The sequence below is a fragment of the Notothenia coriiceps genome, unplaced genomic scaffold (genome assembly GCF_000735185.1).
Source record: "Notothenia coriiceps isolate Sejong01 unplaced genomic scaffold, NC01 NC01_scaffold00030215, whole genome shotgun sequence".
NCBI classification, from domain to species: Eukaryota; Metazoa; Chordata; class Actinopteri; order Perciformes; family Nototheniidae; genus Notothenia; species Notothenia coriiceps.
The window spans coordinates 186,139-206,447 of record NW_011362916.1 but is presented as its reverse complement, the minus strand read 5'-3'; the positions used below and the strand labels follow the sequence as shown (position 1 = coordinate 206,447).

The window sequence follows — 20,309 nt, the reverse complement described above, 5'->3', positions numbered from 1 at the left end:
AAATACCACGCTCTTGAATAAAGATAGGGAATAACCCCCATAGCAGATCGGGTAGTGACACTATCATCTATAGCAGCGGTTTTCAAAGTGTGAGGCGCGCCTCCCGTGGGGGCGCCAGAGAGCTTCAGGGGAGGCGCAGCGTGAGACACAAAAGAACGAGAAAAAGACGAGTAAAGTGACACTTGCCCACTTGTGGCTGTCTGTGGAGACCGAGTTCCCCTACCTCGCCAAAAAGGCTGTAAAAGTGCTTATTCCCTTCACCTCCACCTACCTGTGTGAGTGCAGGTTTTCCGCATTGACTTTGATCAAAAGCAAGTGTCGGTCGGCTGCAGCCAGAGGATGATCTGCGTTTATTCCTCTGTGCATCAAACATGCAGACTCATTGTACCCACTAAAGTAGGGCTGAGTGTAATAAGGAGGCAAAGTTGACGTTCAGTGTGTCGCCGGGAGCATATAAGGATTTATCCACCATGTCGGAAACATAAAAAATGTTAAATAAAATATGTCTTGAGAACACGGCGTGCGGAAATATACGGGTCGTGCTGCAGCTAGATGTGCCTGTCCTCTGTAAGAAGGTGTCGGCGACTGACATGCAAGGAAGAACGGCTGCGCAAAGGCTGTTCCAACTTTAACAACTGTATTAACTTCCAGGGTAGTGAATTGAACATGCAATTGTAATTGGGTGTGTGGTATATTTTCATGCACGGACACGCATGTTCCACAACACACAAACTGAACAACACTCAATTTTCCGATCGCTACCAGCGTCCTTGCGATCTTGTTATAATAACAAGTGCACGTTACTGATGCAATATGGTTGAGACCATTCAGGCTTATTCTAGAGGGGTGCAAGGAATAGTCCAAGTAGTGGGGGAGTTTTATACAATATGTTTAAAACATAAAAATAAAAAGGTTTAAAAAAGTTATTGTTTAATGTTTTAAGGCGGTGACGCTACTCAGCCAATCAAATCGGTGCAGTCAGCACGATAGATTCAAACACACACAGAGACACGACAAGAGGAGAGAAACAGTCGGAGTAATTTCAAATGGCGGAAGGTAGACAGCGAAAACAGAGCATTTAATTACATTTTCTCTTACTGGACCTCTTTGAAATGCAATTGAATACCCCTGCATTATAGCAACAACAACAATAATAATAATAATAATAATAATAACAGCAATAATAATTGGGAGGGGGGGCGCGGCTGTTCTTATGTTCTCTGAGGGGAGGCTCACCTACCCACACTTTGAAAACCCCTGCACTAAAGGTTGCTAAAAGAACCCTGTAATAAGATAAGATAGTACTTTATTGATCCCAATTTGGGACATTTTTGATTTTGATTTGTAATAACTGTAAATGTTTCCTCAGACTCAAATTTGAATGTTGTAACTGAGTTCGGGGAGCTCTCCAGCTTCAGAGCTGTTTCCCCTGCTTTGTCCAACTGCAGAGGCTCCCAGTGTTCCCAGGTAAATGATTAAAAGCCTCTAACTACCCTTTAATGATCTTAATTATTCACAAGTAGTCCATCAGCAAGTGCACATTTCTGAAGCAGTTGTTCATATGCTCCAGTTCTAAGCGTGTTTGGTAATTCCAGGAGATCCTGCAGAGGTCAGTGAGTGTGGAGGACCAGCGTCAGGGGGCTCTGTCCAGCAGGACTCCATCTAAAACCACGCTCAACGAGCTGCTGGACACCCTGAAGCTGCTAGAGTCGGAGCCGCAGAGGCTGTCGGAGCCAAAGTGCTACACTAAAGAGAAATACGCCTGGATAGATGAGGTGAGAATTCGTCAATACATCATTTTCATAACTGAAGTATTCAAAGTGCTAACCTTCAGCCAGAGTGTAATGAAAAGGGTGTGAACTCATCACTAAAAACTAAAAGACAATTAAATACGAAATAATTGAGTAAATTCTACAACTCAAATAGAATGAAATAATGATTACTGAAACAGCGATTGTTAGATAAATTGCCAGTGATGTCCCAAATGTAACATGCGTCTCCACTGTGTCTGATCAAAGGATGTGGACTCCAACTCTCTGACCACTGATAACCTGGAGCGGCACGGTCAGCTTAGCCTCCACCCTGCACTGCCTGATGGGGCCGCCCTGCTCTCTGAGGCCAAGCTGCAGAGCATCATGAGCTTCCTGGATGAGATGGAGAAGTCTGAACAGGAAAGACCTCGCTCTGTCACTTCAGGGTCACACAGAGAGGTCGGCATCTGGCACTTGTCTGATAATGTTCATCCTGTTGTTGATGGATTTCCTGAATAATGAAAAATGCCAAAAGGTTTAAAAAGTCTGGACTTCCTGTTGAATGCAGCCTGTGTTTTCTCAGGCTGTGCTGTCTGAGGAGGAGCTGGTTGGAGTGGAGCAGGCGTCTGCCACTGCTGCTGAGGTCACTGGCTCCATGATGCGAATCAAGCTTCAGCTGGAGGAGAAGAAGCGCACCGTCAACATGCTGCAGACCGCTCTGGTAGGGGAAATGAACACGCATAATACAGCAGTTTAAAGGGGACATCCATTTTTTTGTATTCATACATGTTATTACTATGGTCCTAGACAGTCCAAACTCAGTACCAGAGTGTAGTAGAGCACAATGTGCAGTGAATGTGTGAAAGTCACTTTTATTAAGACATTTAACTTTAATTTGTTCTATATTGTAAAATAGGATCAAGCCTTCATTTTCCAATATATATTTGTAATACATTTAAACTAAACCATTTGGTTGTTCATATAGTAATAGCACACTCTGTTCCTTCAAACAACATATGCTCTCAATTTTAATGTGGAGCACCCAGGGTGCTGAAACTCAAATGTGTGACCCCATCAAGTATAAAGTCTGGAACTGCTTTATAGACAATGAATTGCGAAAGATGATTTAGATGAGATCACCAAATGGGAGCTCTGAGTATATGGCTACATGTTCTGTTGCACTATTGGGAAGACTACAATAGAATACAGTTCCTTTGTAAATGAAAAAGAAAACAGTCAGTTTGCTGTGGGTCTACATCAGGGGTGTCAAACTCAAGGCCCGGGGGCCAAATCCGGCCCGTGACTTCATTTTACGTGGCCCACAACAACGTTGCCCATAAACTACACTTTTTTTTCAAAATGTCACTTTTTTTCTTTTTGTTTTGACTTTTTATCATCAGAATTTGGCTTTTCTTTTTAAAACATTTTGTGACATTCTCACTGAAGAGACTTGCAATTATTTGCCGAAGACTTCTGCTTTCAGAAGTAGTTAATTATGAAGTTATTACCCTATCCGATAACAATCCAATGCAGAGGCAATAACATTATTTTATATATATTCAATATTTATATAGTCTTAAAGTTACAACAGGCCCTTTGAGTGCAACCATAATGCTAATATGGCCCGTGATGAAATTGAGTTTGACACCCCTGGTCTACATAATCCAAGTGTGGCCAGCTACATTGTTGCCAAGTTGTTGTTAAAGTGTTGCTCTTGTTGATGTTGTGTTGTGAAATGGCACTGGGAACTGGCTAAAACCTGTATTATTTTTTTTAGACAAAACCAACATTGTGATCTGAAAACATCTGATTAGTTGATGTTTCTGCAGCTCAGCCTTGATTTGTCCGTGCCACACCCCCTTTAGTGTTTGTAGCTTAATATAACCGGCTTTCACTTACAGTGACCTGTAGCCGCCTGTTGCCGTGTCGTTCTGTGAACATAGCATTACCTCTCTGGTTTCTGGCTTTGAGGGACAAGCTAATGTTCAAAATATTGATTTCCCTAGGCCATGGAAATCGCATTTCGGAATTTGTTAATTGAGGTGGTGTTTCCCTTTTATAGAGAGACATGTTCAGTCTTGTTAGCTGCTGTCGATAAAAAATACTTAGACCTCAGGGGTGTTAATCTCCTTCACCTCCTCTCCTCACCTTCAGGCCCAGCAGAGGGAGCTCACAGTGAGACACGTGAAGGAGACGGAGAAGGAGCTGAACAGAAACTTCCAGCTCCAGAAGGAACAATATGAAGCCACCATCGAGAGACACCTGACATTCATTGATCAGGTAGGAGTGCACACACAATCTGATTTTTTTTTTGGTATGACTTGTGGTCTAAAATGTGTTTTTTTTTCTTTCAGCTGATCAATGACAAAAAGTCTTTGAGTGAGCGCTGTGAAGGAGTGTTGGGGGAACTGAAGCAGGTGGACCAAAAGTATACCAAGAAGATTGCACAAATGCAGGAGCAACATGAGATGGTGAGAATAGGTTTCAACAATGATAATCTAATAATGAAATGAATGGCATGTGCAGGGCAAGCTTTCACTGCAAATACCTTCTGCTTCTCTGCTTTGCATCTTGTGCGATCATGTTGCTTTCTTGCCGTGCTGCTTTTGTTTAACCGTCTTTTCTCTGTTTTTCCCTCCTTTTTTGCGTTCTTTCTCTGTCCTTGTCTATACATCTTTTTTTCCTGGACTTTAGGTGTGGCAAATTCTGGGTCCCTTGTGTGAGGTAACTTTTTTTCCTCTCACAGTCATCCTTGGCACGATCATCTCTCTCACTCTGTCATTCCTTTTCCCTTTCATTTGTCTGTCCCTCACAACTTCTGCCGGACAGTCTGTCTGCGTGTGAGTCATTCTTTTTTCAGTAATGTTTAGATTTAGATAAAAGCTGTTGTTCTTGCTGTCGTCTTCCTCTTATAACCACTGTGGTGTTTTTGGAATTGGTCTTGAATGTGTCACTGTTTGTCTCTGTGTAAAACCCCTTCCTTCTTTAAATAACACAAACACCCTGCTGCTAGTCTATTTGTGCCACTTCCCTTTGACACAGAACCACAACCTTAAATCCCCCCCCTCCCTCCACAGGAAATCAAGAAGTTGAAAGAGCTAATGAGCGCCACAGAGAAGATCCGCCGGGAGAAATGGATTGACGAGAAAACCAAGAAGATCAAAGAGATCACTGTTAAAGGTACCGCACAGCCTCGGCTCAGGGCGGAAATCTCAGATTAAACCATCAGGGTACACGAACAGTGAGGAAACACGGGTAAACTAATGCTCTGTAATTCTACTCAATTTAGGGGATAACACCTATTTTCTTCACAATCCTCTACTGTGCAGGTGCCATGCATCCTTTAGCAGGAATGTGACATGACCTCAAGATTCCTTTCAGGGCTCACATTGGCTCTAAGTCTCTTACCTTCCAGCAGCTGGTAGCTTAGCATGCCATCAAACTCAAACATACATGCTACATTGCGTCTGTCCCATGTAACAGGTTTGTTTATTTGGATGCTGGATTAGAAAATAAACAAAGTATTGTAAATGTATCTATTAAACTGGCTGTTGCATTTTCCAGCTTGTAAAATTGATAGTTCAGATGTTTTCAAGTAGGGGTTGTATGAGATCATCCATAGCCAGTTTATAACCTATGATAAGGCAGTTTGAAACAAACAAACAAACAAACAAACAAACAAGAGAAACGGTGAGCAACAAAGCACTGCAAACATTTTTAAGCCATCTAAAAAAAATCAATATCAGTTGAAGTGTACTATCTAAAATGTTGTTTATTTGGACACATGATTAGTAAATGTATCCATTGTACTTGTTGTCGGTTGTTGCCTTTTCCAACTTGTTGAATGGATAGTTTGGATGTTTTGAAGTGGGGTTTGTACGAGGTCATCCATCAGTCTATCTAGAATAAGAAAGAAAACACTGAGGCCATCCAAAAAGAATCATATCAGTTGAAGTGTATGATTTTGGCAGAATATTTTCACTCTGTCACTTTGTTTAGTTAGTGTTCACCAAAGTCAAACACAAACAAACTAACCAAGGCTGCTTTACACCAGCAACCTTGGCAAGTCAGATTGTTTTTGTGAGCATAGATAAGGGCTTCAATGCCTTTGCAAAAACATACTGTATAGCTATGTCATTGCAGTGAGAAGCTGAAAATAGAGCATGTATTTTAAGGGCAGCATGAATAAAGTGTTCTTCCCCTATTGCATGCCTGTGAAATGCTGAGTTAATGTAAAGTCACAGACAGTTGTCAACCAGTGCTGTTGAAGTGTTTGGGTTCTCAAGCCTTGTGACTGTTCAGAGTTGTTTGCTTACAGTTGTCTCATCTTCCAGAATTATTTTTAACATGAGTCATCCCAATTTTTCCCCAAGCAATTGTTATCCAGTGAGCCGTGAACTTCATGCAGGCCCCACCCAGCCTCTGAACACAAACTATATTCTGTTCCTGCTCCTCCCTCAGGTCTGGAGCCAGAGATCCAGAAGCTGATCTCCAAGCACAAACAGGAGCTGAAGAAGCTGCGGACGCTCCACGAGGCGGAGCTGCTGCAGGCAGACGACCGCGCCGCCCAGCGCTACGTCCGGCAGTGTGAGGAGCTCCGCCAGCAGCTGGAGAGGGACAAGGAGGAGCAGTGTCAGCGAGAGAGGGAACTAGCCAAACAGAGGTAGGCCTGACACATCAACAGTGCAGGCCTTTTTACTGTAACACATGTCATACACTACTATACTGGGTCTTCTTATGTCTCTGTGCTGGCGACAGTTGTAGCTGTTGCACAATGTTTTCATGAATGCAATATCTCAGAAGGTTCTTAATATCATTTTCTAAGATTTGGGCACAAGCTGTTACTTGGAAATGAAGTGGTTCGATTTTGGTTGTCAATAGTCAAAGCGGTAGGTCTCTTTGACCTCATAGAACAAATATTTCGGCCATAAATTGAGAATTCATTACAATTTCACACATCTGGTCTAATAAGATAACATTAGGACATTTTGAACAAACTGGAAATGAAATAAATCCTATTTATTTGACCATTCTTGTTTCTGTGTGTCAGATATGAGAAGCAGCTTCAGGAGGAGGAGCTGTCCCTGCAGCAGCAGAGGAGGCGGCTCTACAAGGAGGTGTCCGATGAGAAAGAGAGGCTGGCTCAGCTGGCTGCAAGGTGAGAAATCTGAAAAAACCCTCAGCCAGAGACTTCCCCACAGTGCTCCAGTAGCTGGTCGTCATGCAGGTCTCCAGAAGAGGCTGAGTCAGTGGGAAATTAAGAACACACTGCAGTTAGGTTCCAGTCTGGTTGGGTAATGCTGGCACACTGTTGACGGGAAACCTTGAAGATGGATTAGACTGGAACTGCTTTCAGCTTGTGTGTTACAGAGTAGAGGAACTGTTCTGTTGTACCCACCATCATGCTCTGGCACAAAGTCTCAGTCCTGCAGGGAACATGTAGCCTTTATATATTCTTTCTAACACAGCTGCTAGGCACCAAGTGACCTTTAAAACATAGAGGACTAATGTAAGCTCTATTAAGTGCCATTAAAAGGAAAAATATTGAACAAAAAGAAAAACAGCATCAAGAAGTGATAACTAAAGTTAAACACACTTAGATACTTCATTTTTTAACATCCCGCATTTATTGATTTAATTTAGTGACCTTAATCTGGGAATGTTTCCCGTCACAGCAGCATGTAAACGAGGCACTGCACATGAAATACAAATGAGATCGTAGTGAAAATAAACAAACATAAAAAGTAAATATATAAAAAATCTAATGGACAGTGAAAGACATATATCTATTGAGTATCTCAAACGAATAAACAATGTCAATATACAGAACTGGCCTCAGTGTACATGATAGGCCAATCTACAATTAACCAAATGTAAACAACTGGCACCCAAAAGTGCTTACGTCAGAGATGAACCTGAGCAATAACAGTTCACTGAGAGTACAGTGAAGAGAACTCTTTACAAGCAGTAGCGCTGAGCAAAGGGACTAGAATGTGTCCACACACCTGTAAAAACCACACATATGAAGTCAGGCAACACTAACCAGGTATAGTGCGATGCTGTTTATTTTTACCTTACTTTTATTGACCATCCGTTCGCTATTATTTCAGCAGCATACGTTTTCCTGTTGTTTTGTATTATAGCAGCTATCGGATTTAACCAATACATGGGCTACACCGTTTGCCATGTCAGACTATCACAAGTACAATAATAATGAAAAATATGCCGGTAAGATATTCCTGTAGAAAACAACTTATGCCACAATATGATGGCAACAAGTAGTCAAGAGACAGTCAGATGCTATGCTAACATCACCCATCTAATAACAGAGAGACTTTAATAACGGCGTTATGATGCCAAATAGTGTCAATTCAGCCTGAAAACACCTTATGGGGATGGGGGATATGCATCAGTGGACGTTGCTTGTGTGACAGTCAAACAGTGAAGACATTCCAGTCTTTTTTAGCAGCCTCTGCCGTCAGTTAACGCTAGATTAATGCCAAAACGATTGTTTAGGTTCTACTTCTCAATGCTCTTCTTTCTGTTTGTGTGGCAGGCATCGCAGTGAGCTGGAGGATCTGCGGAGACAGCTGGAGGAGAACAACTCTCTTGCTGGACGAGCCCTCAGAGAAGAGCTGGACAAGACCAGAGAGGGACAGGAGAGGAGACACCAGGTGATGAGCGACATGGGGCGCAATAACAGTATAATTAACCATAGACTTTAACAGAACCCATAAATAAAGTCTGTCTAGTTAGTATCTCCACATCTGCTAACATCCATCTGCTAACAAGGTAAAGCAGCAAGATAATTGAGTGTTCTTTGTGTTCCTAGTTGGAGATGAAGGCATTACACGAACGCATTGACATCGAAAAGCAGACCTGGGAAGAAAGCTACAAGAAAAAAGAGGTTTTTTGACATTCTGTTCTGTCTAAACTCGACCTTCTTTTGTTCACACTGAGGTGTGACAAAGCACGGAATGTCCTGCATTGTGCTCATAGGCCCATCCATCACCAATGCAGGCACATATTTCTGGTTCAGTGGTTTTTAACGTCATTACTAATGTAAAAAGAGGAGGAGACGAGGACTCCTGCCAAAAATCTATTTTCCATAGTGACTGAGGGAGGTGGCACGTGTCCAGCTCTGTGGAGTGCAGGAGAGTGAGAGCAACCTGTGCTTTTCAACTGTGTACTTAAAGAATAGTAATAATAACTTTATCAATACAGCACCTTTTGAAAAAGAGTTTACAAAGTGATCTGACATGAAAGCAAAGAAGCAGCAGGATTCAAGACAATATAAAAATAGAAAGCCAAAAAAGTCATATTAAAATAAGGTTTAATTGGAACACAAAAACACTGTAGCGAGAAGGCAAATTATGATAAAAGTAGGGCTGTCAAACATTTAAAATGTATTAATCATGATTAATCACCATTCGACCTATGTCCAAAATATGCCATTTCTTTATGTATATTGTTGTGGGAATGGAAAGATAAATGAAAGAAGGCGGATATATCCATTTCTCATACAGTATCTATGTTTATTGTAACATTGTTATGTGTGTCAAAATGAAAGACAGCCCACACACCTATCAATCATCAAACCGTGGGGTCTTATTTGAGAAGACAATCACTACGTGACAAAAGTTTTCAAAACCGTTTCTGGTCTTCGGTATTTCCAGACAAGTGGCTACTGAAATCAATCTTACTAACTGTTGTCTGTGCAATTCTCGGCGCGAGTTGGCGGATTTTATTTTGCTTACTTTAACATCATTTTTGATGGTGGGGCTAAGCCATTTCTTGGTATGGCTGTAGCCTACCCCAGCCATACCCTGGCGCCGCCACTGGCGGGCCATTCTGCGCATGCGTTAACTGCGTTAAATATTTTAACGCAATTAATTCAAAAAATTAATTACCACCGTTAACGCGATAATTTTGACAGCATTAAATAAAAGATACAAAAAGTATTAAAAATAACATAAAAAAATATGAAAGTAATGTCGATATGTTCACAGAAGTAAACGGAGAAAGAAAATCTATACAACACACTTCAGGAAGGGAAAACCCAGAAATGCATGATAATAATAATAATATGAATTCATTACATTTATTTTGGTGCTTTTCCAAATGCTCAAAGCGCTTTACATTACATATTACATATATATGAGTGTTACTGATTCTGCCAGCCTTATCGCCTGAGGCAGGTTGTCTCAAGGCCGAGGGACCCCCATGGCAGAAGAAAGGTCACCCTTAGATATCAGCCTCAACTTTGGACCGTCCAGAAGGTTTCAAGGCTGCGATTCTTATTGAGTTAACATTTCCACCATGTAGCTCCGGGCCCCAACCAGACGGCTCTAAAAGTAATAAAATCGTATTTAAAAATCTAAAACGAACAGGGAATGATTGGTGAGAAACCAAAGAGAATCCTAGCTGCTGCAGTCTGTGATGTGGATGAAACCCTCTGGGTGTAAATCACATACAATGAGGAAGAAAACATTTAATGAGTCAGTGGCCGTTAATAAAATAAATACATGAGTGAGTTGTTAATAGGTGAAGAATTAACCAATGAGGACAAACTTCCACATTTATCTAAACCTGGGTGTGTTATTACCTTTTTATGTGGGTGTGTGGTCATAAGGCAGCCAAGACAGTGTGTGTGTGTTCACAGGAAGCGTGGCTGCTGAGCCGCGAGCGTGAGCTCAAAGAAGGTCTGAGGCGGGAGCGCGACAAAGAGATCGAGCTCGCCATCTGGACTCTGGAGGAGGAGACCAGCAAGGACAAAGAGGAGTGTGAGAGGGCAGCTGACAACAGGTAAGGTGTGTGTGTGTGTGTGTGTGTGTGTGTGTGTGTGTGTGTGTGTGTGTGTGTGTGTGTGTGTGTGTGTGTGTGTGTGAGATCTTTTGACCTTAATCTGACTCAGACCTGTCCTACATATAAAGACGATGTTGATTTGACCCTTGAGGACTTATAGGTTTTACAATTTTACTTTTGCAAATCCTAGTTTGTTTTAGGGTATACATAATAAAATGATCTACAGTTTACACTCAAAAACAAGTTATCATCTTTTAACCCATTCCTTAAGTTATTGCTTCTCTTAATGACAATAAATAAGGTTCTCTCTGTTCTATTTCTTCTGGAGCTTTTCAATGAAGTAGGATACGTTTTGTAGTTATTTAGAGAAATAGTCTTTTATAGATATTTCCAAGAAGTCACTTAAAGCTTTTCCTCTGTTCTCAGGGTGAAGCGCGTGAGGGAAAAGTATGAGACTGAGCTGAGGGAGCTGGAGCGCTCTGAGAGGGCGGCCGTGGAGAAACAGCAAGAGTTGAGGAAGCATCAGATGGAAGCGGAGGGAGAGCTGATCAGACTGCAGGGCGCGCTCAGACAGAAGGGTCAGGAGACCCAAGACGTCACTCAGGTAAGGAGCAAATCCCTCTTCTTAGTCGTTTATAAAACCCTCTAGTTCCATGTTATTACCTTTTTAATGTTAGCAGCTTGTGGTATGAGTGAGAAAGATTCCATATGAAATGACTCGTGAACGTGTTTGTTCAGACCCGAGATAAGCTGGTGGAGGAGCGCCGCAGCCTGGCCGAGGTGATCAGGCAGGAGTTTGCAGAGCGGCTGGTGGTGACGGAGGAGGAGAACCGCAGGATGAAGGTGGAGGTGTCAGAGGTGCGAGCTCGGCTACGGCTAGAGGTGGAGAGAGTCACCAGGGAGAAGGAGGAGGAGCTGGCAGAAGTCCACCAACGGTAAGGTGGAGGGGAAGAGTACCTAATAACATTTGGCTTGAATAAATCGTTTTATTCAGTTTTGAATAACATCTTTTAAGATTGAAACCACTGCTTTATAAGAGCCTGCTAGGTCAAATGACATGTACAAATCTATTCAAATGTCTAATCCTGGTAATGTGTCACCATGTGACAGAATGAGGCTCATAGATGTGTTTTTAAAAATGTTTGGGTCAAAACGGCACAGAGAAGGGGATTTATAAAAACAAAACAAAAAAGGTGATGAACACTTACAAACAACGTGCAACATTTGGTATACAGCCTTTGCCATTTATAAATGCAAAATAAATGAGCTAAAGTGGTCCTTTTGTTCTTAGCAGTATATTGGTCATAACTCTTTAATGACATTTTAAATATTGGTAGACATTTTCTGTTTTGAAATAAGCCACCATAGCATTAGGAGTTGACCCAAAAACGTCAACCTCAATAACCTTAATGTTATTTAACATATTTGGTTCACAAGCTGGGGGGAAAGTATTATCATATTTATTGCGAACCTAAATCTATCTTTAAGTTTCCCTTGTTAACGTCCTCTTTTCTGCCACTTGCCAGAGTGAAGTCGGCCATCTTGAAGAAGGAAGAAACTGTCAATAATCTCCGAAAGCAGCACGAGGTGAGTCAACCAACGACACACAGGCGCCTCTTTCTGTCAGAGCATGATACATAAGAGAAGACGGTTGTGCAGAGATGACTGACAGCATGTTTAAATATATGGCTCTCTCCTCTGAAAGGCTGCCCTGAAAAGAGCGGATCACCTGGAGGCCCTGTGGGAGCAGCAGAGGAAGCAGCTGCTGGAGAAGTGACTGACAGGAGGGCTTCATCTGTCTGGACCTCCCCCCCCCTCTGCTCTAAGCTCTATTCTTTGTGTCGCACGAGCCCTCACCTGATTTTTTTGTATTCACTTGGATGTTGTTCCTTCCAGCTAGACTGAACCTGTGGAACTACAGGAGGTGGAACAAGTGGCTGAACCCTGTCCTACCTCGTACAGAATAGGGACATGAACTGGGCCTCAATGTTTAGCCCCGCCTCTCCAGGCATGAAGGGATGTGTTGTGTTGGAGCGTCCCTAATTTAAATGCCACAAACCAGGTGACACCTGATGAATAGAAATGAATAGACTATGGTTGGACTTCGCTTTCCTCTTCTTCCCTTTTTCAAAAGGAGGATTGCTGCAGCTTTTTGTGACTGTACTTCCCCCCCTTTCCCCCTCCCTCTTGAGCAGGAATGCTTCAATGTTCCCCACAGGGCTGCCACATAGAACAGTTCCAGATGTTTGTGAAACCAGCCCGGGCCTGTGCTGGTGTAAAGTGGGAGATGGACCACTTCAAACAAACCATTGGGCATCAGAGCGGCTATAAGAGCTCCTGTTTGTACTCATGCTGCCCCCTTTTATCTGCTTGAGTCATGCGTTTTGTCCCAGTGCCCCCTCAAGGCGAGTGCTAATTACAGGATCTATAACATGGCCTCGCTCTGAACAGTTTGTTATGTGTGTCTCAAACCAAAGGTAAGATCCAACCAAGACGTACGAAGTGATTTATCAACACTGGTTACACACTAAAGTGTGAGTAGAATGTTGCGAGAGGGACGAGTATGTAACTAAAAGGAAATAAAAAGGACACGGCATGATTGAGGCGGAAGACGGATGATTTTTAGAGAAAGTTTCTGAATGTGGGGGAGAAGGAAGAGGAGAGAGGATCGGGGGTGCAGGGAAGAAGGAATGCACAGAGAAGATGTTTATAGGATTAGGAGAGCAGAGGGTGGTAGGAGAGTTTAAGGGGGCACAAGGCATGTGACCAGAGGCATGTTAAAAGCCATATAGCTTTCGCCCGCTCCGATCCAGAGGCTGCACTGTGACAAAACGCATCAAACTCAACCGGCAAGAGGGGGGCCTCGAGTCACACACACATGTAAACGATCTGCGTTTTGGATACTCTGTTTCCTAATCCTCTCAGGAGACACCTCCCCTCAGCACTTCAAATCTGCATTTTATTAATTTAGTTTTTTTCCAATTCCTTAACCCTTACAATGATTAGGGTTGAAGCCAGGCACAAAAAGTCTTTGTGGATACAATTTCAGCGAGAACGGTCCAAAGCATGAGGTAGCGAGGGGTGTGGGGCTGAAACAAGAGTTTGTTCTGCAGAGAGAAACTCTACAGCTGGAAGTAAAGCCTGTTATTTAGGTGCAACATGATGTGATTGTTCAGGCCCAAAATTAGACCCTCACATCAGAAAATATTTATTCTGTTCCTTTTTTCTTTATTTATTTTCCAATGTAGCACTGTTAATGACCTCTTGTAGTGTTATCGGTCCTCAGAAAGGTCAAGGATTTGAAGTATTTTTTTTTTCAAAGCTAGTCGACACAATTAGTGTTTTTACAGTTACTTAGCAGAACTGCTAACTGCCGTGCTAAAACGTTATAACTATGCCATTAGTAGATGGTTTAAATACAGTATGTCCGGTTTTTCTGACATGGAAGTCGTCCGAGCCACAATGTAAAGGGTTCATATGAAGTGTAATGTAGTGGAAGGGTAGCAGTAACGTAGTGCAGCTTTATGGGTAATGTAGTTTCTGACCTGAGGCGTCATATCAGATTGTCACAAGAGCCAAATACCACTTTCAACCCTCCTAAATGTAGGAGAATGTAAAATAAATATACGTTTTTATATAAATATATCTTTTCGTGGTTATGTGTCACTGTGAGTTTCAGGATCACTTACTGAGATTCTCTGAGTCATGAGGAATTGTTTGTTGGCATTGCTCACGCTCTACCGTCCTACAAGTGGTTATATGCCTTGCCTTGTGTGTGTTTGTGTGCCACCACTCCTTCCATCTTGACCAGAGATGTACCTTTTTTTTGTTTTTATTTATTTTATTTGTAACTTTGTATACAAACCATTCCAGCTGTCATCGGTTATAGCTTGTTGAATTTCTACATGTACCAGTATCTCTTGACCTCACTGTTTTCCTATCTTGTTTTAGTTTAGTTTTTATTGTTAATCATGGCGATGGTTCGAAAAACTGTGAAGAAGATGGTGACTGAAGAGAGAATAAAAAGCAAAGACTGCTGGGAAGACGCGCTGTGTTTCTCATTTGTGTTCGCTATGTGAGAACAGACAATTGTTTGCTTGTTTCTGACACCCGCCCTCCCATCATCCCTTGCTCTCTCAGACCATAACTCACGGGTTGGGAAAGAAGAAGAAGTGTCTTTAATCACAACTATCCGCCAACACCCTGCGGAATCCAAACTAAGAGCCAAAATAGCTGTTGTTTTGGAGCCTCAAATGATTTATTCACTGTATTTAAATTAATTCCTGAAATATCTGTCAACCAAATCTTATAAATTAGTTTAAGGCATGTCCTAGATGCCTTTTTCTTGCCATGTTAAAACCACCTCAGGGATGTTTCAGCCTATACATCTGGAATAATGTCCAGCACTGACCCACTTCTCCCCTCCTTCTTCCCCTTCTTTTTTTTCTCACCCTCCAGCTAGCTCACTTCCTCCAAAACTGCCAAAGCAACCGGTGGTGCGTACTGAAACGTGTCTCTCCTTTCAGAGTATTTCCTTTCTTTTCACTCAGGAACCCACACCATTGACTCTCACTTGGCTCCGAGGGCCCCGGCTGACTGCTGGCTGGAGTGAATGTAACTGTGGATGTGCAGAGAGTCTCTTTAAAAAGCTGTCAGCTGTGTGGCGGAAATTCAGCCTGCATGTTCCTGCTTGTCACCTGACAGTTCCTCTGAGGTGTGTGTGTGTGTGTGTGTGTGTGTGTCTGAGACTGCCGAAGGCACACGAGGGGGATAGGGTGTGTGTGTGGTGTGTGGTGTGTGTGTGTGTGTGTGTGTGTGTGTGTTTGTGTGTGTGTGTGTGTGTGTGTGTGTGTGTGTGTGTGTGTGTGTGTGTGTGTGTGTGTGTGTGTGTGTGTGATCCAGGGTCTCCCGCATAGCAGAGATCCTTAGAGCAGTCTGCTCATGTCTGATTTTATTGCAGCCTAGAGTGGGTTTCTCTTTCTCCAGCCCTCCCCTCTCATGCTGTGGAGTTGAGGGGGTTGACCAATTGCCAGCAGCTGTTGCTCATTTCACAATGGTCCCGCCCATACAGTGCTGAGGCTGGTAGTGAGACGCTCCTCACCAGAGGAGAGGCAGAGCTCCTAACTTAGAGGAATACATGACCATGCGAGAAACACTGAGACTAAAGACAAACGAGGATTTCTACTGGTGAGAGAATGTCTTACTTTATCTGTCTGTTTTCTATCTGAATGGCTTTGTTCATGTTAGACGGCAACATGGTGACTCTGACTAAAGGAAGACTCATGATTTGTCACAGTCTGATGCTGTATGCTTCCTTTCCTGTCTTTTATTTAGCTTGGACTCCTTCTCAGCCACTTTAGAGACTTGTACTTGAATTCATCTAGTAGAAATCTGCTAAAACTGTATTTTATGTGTGGAAAATATGAATTCCCCCTGGAGTTTTTTTCCCTTATTGTGTCTGTTATCAGAGATATGGCAGCTGAGTTTATCACTGGATCCCTACAACACATTCTTTCCATTCCCCATGTACCCTCAGCCAGGAGTCCCACAAGCGTGGGAAACTGTACCACTCACATTGTCATCAGCGCTGTTATTATTTCCCTGACCCACTTATCAAGTGATTACTCTGAAGGACTTAAGAAAAGCAGCTCGAGACTTAGTTTAGATATTTCTCACAGAATGGCCCTGGGCTTTGTTTATTACACTTACAAAGAGGTGAGAAGTGGAGAATAAGGTGGTGCTCGGGGGTCTACTCTATGCTAATGTCTTGAATATCTGCTGGGACCTCCAGAGGCATACATTTGGAGGGAGAGCGAAAAAAAAGAAGTTCCCTGTAAGATTGAGCCTCTGGCTTCCTGCATTTGTTGTTTGCCCATCAACTGCAACTTTTGTTCAGCAACATGTTTCCTGTTTAAATGCTCCTTGGGTGTGTTTTTCGACTCCACTTCGAGCGATATAATTATTAACAAAGCACTTATATACTAATAAAGGACTGGCTTATCTAAAGCCAGTTGAGTAACACTTGAAATGTTTTAGCTCTATGAAACCTGATGTACTTATATGATTCTGTTTTCTTCAAGTTTGTATTTTGTTGGTCGAACACACTTATTGTAAGTCGCTTTGGATAAAAGCGACAGCTAAATGCAATGTAATGTTCTTTTCAGTATCTGGTTGAATGGCAAGTATGTTTTCACGTAGGCTATGAAGGGAGTTGAACACGTTGCAATGTCATGTTTCGTGTCTGCTTCCTTGTATTTTGTTTCAATGTATGTCCTTGGTGATCTTACAAGAAACATGTCAGACTTGATCTGACAATAAGTTAGTAAGTTCCTTACATAAACACAGTAATGAAATACAAAAATAAGACATAAGTCAAGAAGTCACACTTCAAGAACTGCAAGAGCAGGAAGGAGATAAATGAAATTAGCATGTCAAAAAATATAAGATAGTGACTCTTCACTATGTGTTCAAAGGTTTCATTAAAAAGGGATTACTTCTGTTGACAATAAAGTCCCCCCTTCCATCCTGACTCCCCCCCCCTCCCCGAGTTGTTGCCCTTCAACTCTCTTTCTGTCTCCCTCACACTGTAGTTTTGCTGAGAAAAGCCCAGAGTGGATCCTATTGTGAGCTAATTAAATCCATCACCCTCCAACTCCTGGAAGATCCAAAGTCCTGAGCACAAGACACCAGGCTTCTCCTCCTCCATCCTCATGTCCCTCCAGGAGAGGAGGGCAGGGCACACACACACAGCCCCCCGGCCGAGGACACACACTACCTGACACGGATGGCATTCCAGAAGAAGCTGCTGCTCGGGTTTGTTACCGCGGGCTCCCTGCTGTGCGTCTACATCCTGTGTTTGAACCTGGAGACGCCTCTGTCAAGCGCCATAGGGCCTCTGAAAACATTCCATCGCTTCACACACAAACATATCAGGTGAGCAAAGTGACCACACTCACAGTGATTTGCAAACGAGCTGAAAGTGGAAGTGACAGGTTTTTATTGTTCTGGCAGTCTGACATATTGTACGAGAAATTAAAATGCTGACTCCCGGCATTACTGGTCACTTCAGGGGGGGATTTTGACAGCCCATCCTGTCATCCTGTCTCAAGCAGCTCGCTGAACCAGTATTGAGTGACCCGACAGTAAACAATAAACATAACTATAACTAATTTAGCTAGTTCCAGAGGTAGATAAGATTGGTAAATGTGACAGATCTAACTTGAAATGTGTGTTTTGCTCCGCTCACCGAGAAGAAATGGGCGTTCTTTTTTGGAGATTATCCAACCAGTTAATTTTCGAGATGACTCAACCAGCTTTAAAAAATGTTCCTTTTTCAAAATGAAAACAATACATATACATTTACACATTTGTTAAAACAAATTTAAACTCTAAAATGTGAATGCGGGTTGTGTAGGTATGGTAGGATCAAAATGTTATTAAAATAATCCCCCCCCACACATACGTATATATTTTGTGTGAAAGTTATTAGTTTATGTTGATCACAATTTCGGCAGGCATAAGGGGGGGGGGGATATTTTATTTATTTGAATTGCATTTTAAGAAAAAAAGAAAATGTTGATAATGAACCTAAATGATTTGTAATTGTAGATCCCCATTTTGATTATAAAAAAGCTAGTTATTATTTATCCTAAATCTAATGGGTAAAGGGATTAGGGCAAGGTATAAGGGGAGGAAATGATAGAACCATCTCACTCCGTTTAGGTTCCATATGTTGTTTCTAAATCAGAGACACATGAGGAGATGTGGCAGTTTAATCAGCGTTCAGCTGAGAAAAGGGACGAGGTTGAAGGGTTAAACCTTTAGATCGTGGTATAAAAGGTTCCATGGTTTTTCTTTAACCAGCACTTATTCCCCCCTCTAGTTGTATCATTGTGGTTTTAACAAAGGAGCCACACAGCACTCGGCTGCACTAATGGAGGTAGTCTCTTACACGCGTATGTGAAATGTATGCGTTGTTATAATGGGCAGCGCTCCAGGTTTAAAAGCCAGCCGGTCCAGATAAAATGCATGAACTCAGGGGAGAGACATGGGAAAGATGGCTGTTTCTAAAAAGTCTGTTACAGAAACTAAATGCTAAGTTTGGGCATGCAGAGCTCGCAGGTCTTTCATTTAGAAAGCTGTTCTTTGTTTTGAATGCCTGGGTAAAAATAAGGTTATGAGTGTCCTCCTCACTTCCCCTGCTCTGGGGCTTTTTTTATATACTACACCTCAATTTTATTTTACTGGACTGTGGGGCCCTTTTGCGTTTAAAGATATAAAATATATATTTTTAAATGAAAATAAATAAATCAAGTAAATAAACTTAAGCTATGTTGTTATTATTCTTTTTCTTAAATATTTAAAGAAAAGTCATTTTCCTTTCACAATTATCTCTCAAAATAATAAAATGTAAAATAAGGAAAAATAAAATCACTATTTTTTTCTTCTTTACGCTGCATCCCTCAAAAATATTTAACTTAGATTTTATACATTGTATACAAATAATAGGAGGAATTAAACTCAAGCAATGTCATTATTATATATTTTTAATAGTGTTTTTTATTTCAATTATCTATCAAAATGATTTTTAAAAAATCATCATTACTTTCTCTTTTACGCTATATTTACAAACGTATTACAGGTGAAATATAAATGACAAACAAGCTGCGTCCTGAATGACATCTTGCCCACTCTTTAGTTAACCTCTGATATTTGTTTAACATTAAGTAATTGTGTTCTAGTTACACTTTAAATGCAGTGTCCGTATCTCATTCCCCGGCTCTATGAGGTATACTTACTGCTCGGCTGTGTTTTTAGCAGATTTTGACAGTGGAGTCTAATTTTCAACCCTATAACTCAAAGTTCACTTACTACCTGGAGTTGGTTATGGCTAGAAAGGATCCGTCTAGTGTAAATATGACGTCACGTTCTCGTTGTAACTCTCGTTGTTATCGGAGCGGCTCGGAAACACATCTACAGCAGTAACATGATGCAACATACACATTAATCCAGCAGCAATATTAATAGAGAAACATCAGATATAATAGTAAAACACTGAAAGGGAACATTTTATTGCACCAGGAGCTATCTTGGGACTTTTACTGCGACAACGTTGACTTGCCTGTGAATAAAAAGGCACACAGGGGATAGGGTTGTGAGGTCTTACTGTTGTCATTCTTCTTTACACCAACAAGACCGCTAACACCCTATTTCAATAATCACACTCCCTGTCAGTTGACATAATAATAGATAGTTTAGCTGTCTCACCATCATTGGCTGTGGCCAACTGATGTTATGACGATCGTAACTGAAAAGGCTGCCTGCCAAACGTTAAACATTTCAGCCAAACTTCTCTGGCGAAAGTTTTACACAAGACGGATCCTTTCACCATAACCCTAGGGTTTAGGATGCCGAAGACACTAACACCCATAATCCCCAGCTACCGTTTAGGACTCAGTCCCGTGATTAATCTTCAACCTCTGGTTTGGATTGTTGGAGTGGCAGTGCGCCGAAGGTTTGCAAGAGCTCCTAGAGGAGAAATCTCTCTAGACTCGGTATTAGCCTAGCGTCAAACAGCTGTTTGAAATGGACGAAACCACGCCAGACTATCCAAAAAACGGAATCGGAACACCCCCCCAGAACTTACGTTTTTTCTGCCCCCAGTATGTCTACGATAAAGACTGTAAAGTCCGTCCATCACATATACCTGGCACTGTTATCATTTCGGTAGTTGATTATACTGTGGTGGGTGTG

General features: G+C 41.9%; 2 protein-coding genes across 6 annotated transcripts in view; both read left to right on the top strand.

Moving 5' to 3' along the window:
- cep131 (centrosomal protein 131) overlaps positions 1-14,738 on the top strand; it is a 29,236-nt gene extending 14,498 nt beyond the window's left edge. For 2 of the 4 annotated variants that reach the window (XM_010787285.1, XM_010787284.1), the window contains exons 14-30: positions 1,370-1,467; positions 1,596-1,775; positions 2,019-2,210; positions 2,335-2,472; positions 3,906-4,031; positions 4,106-4,222; positions 4,446-4,475; positions 4,829-4,931; positions 6,213-6,414; positions 6,802-6,909; positions 8,308-8,425; positions 8,584-8,658; positions 10,414-10,556; positions 10,983-11,160; positions 11,295-11,491; positions 12,083-12,143; positions 12,262-14,738. In XM_010787285.1, coding sequence (XP_010785587.1) covers positions 1,370-1,467; positions 1,596-1,775; positions 2,019-2,210; positions 2,335-2,472; positions 3,906-4,031; positions 4,106-4,222; positions 4,446-4,475; positions 4,829-4,931; positions 6,213-6,414; positions 6,802-6,909; positions 8,308-8,425; positions 8,584-8,658; positions 10,414-10,556; positions 10,983-11,160; positions 11,295-11,491; positions 12,083-12,143; positions 12,262-12,333 — 2,138 coding nt within the window. In that variant the 3' untranslated portion in view covers positions 12,334-14,738. The remainder of the gene's footprint in view (positions 1-1,369; positions 1,468-1,595; positions 1,776-2,018; positions 2,211-2,334; positions 2,473-3,905; positions 4,032-4,105; positions 4,223-4,445; positions 4,476-4,828; positions 4,932-6,212; positions 6,415-6,801; positions 6,910-8,307; positions 8,426-8,583; positions 8,659-10,413; positions 10,557-10,982; positions 11,161-11,294; positions 11,492-12,082; positions 12,144-12,261) is intronic. The other 2 variants (XM_010787288.1, XM_010787287.1) reach the window with 2 other exon arrangements.
- Positions 1-20,309, top strand: part of pds5b (PDS5 cohesin associated factor B) — a 464,227-nt gene that overhangs the window by 403,398 nt on the left and 40,520 nt on the right. The gene's annotated exons all lie outside the window — the stretch shown is intronic.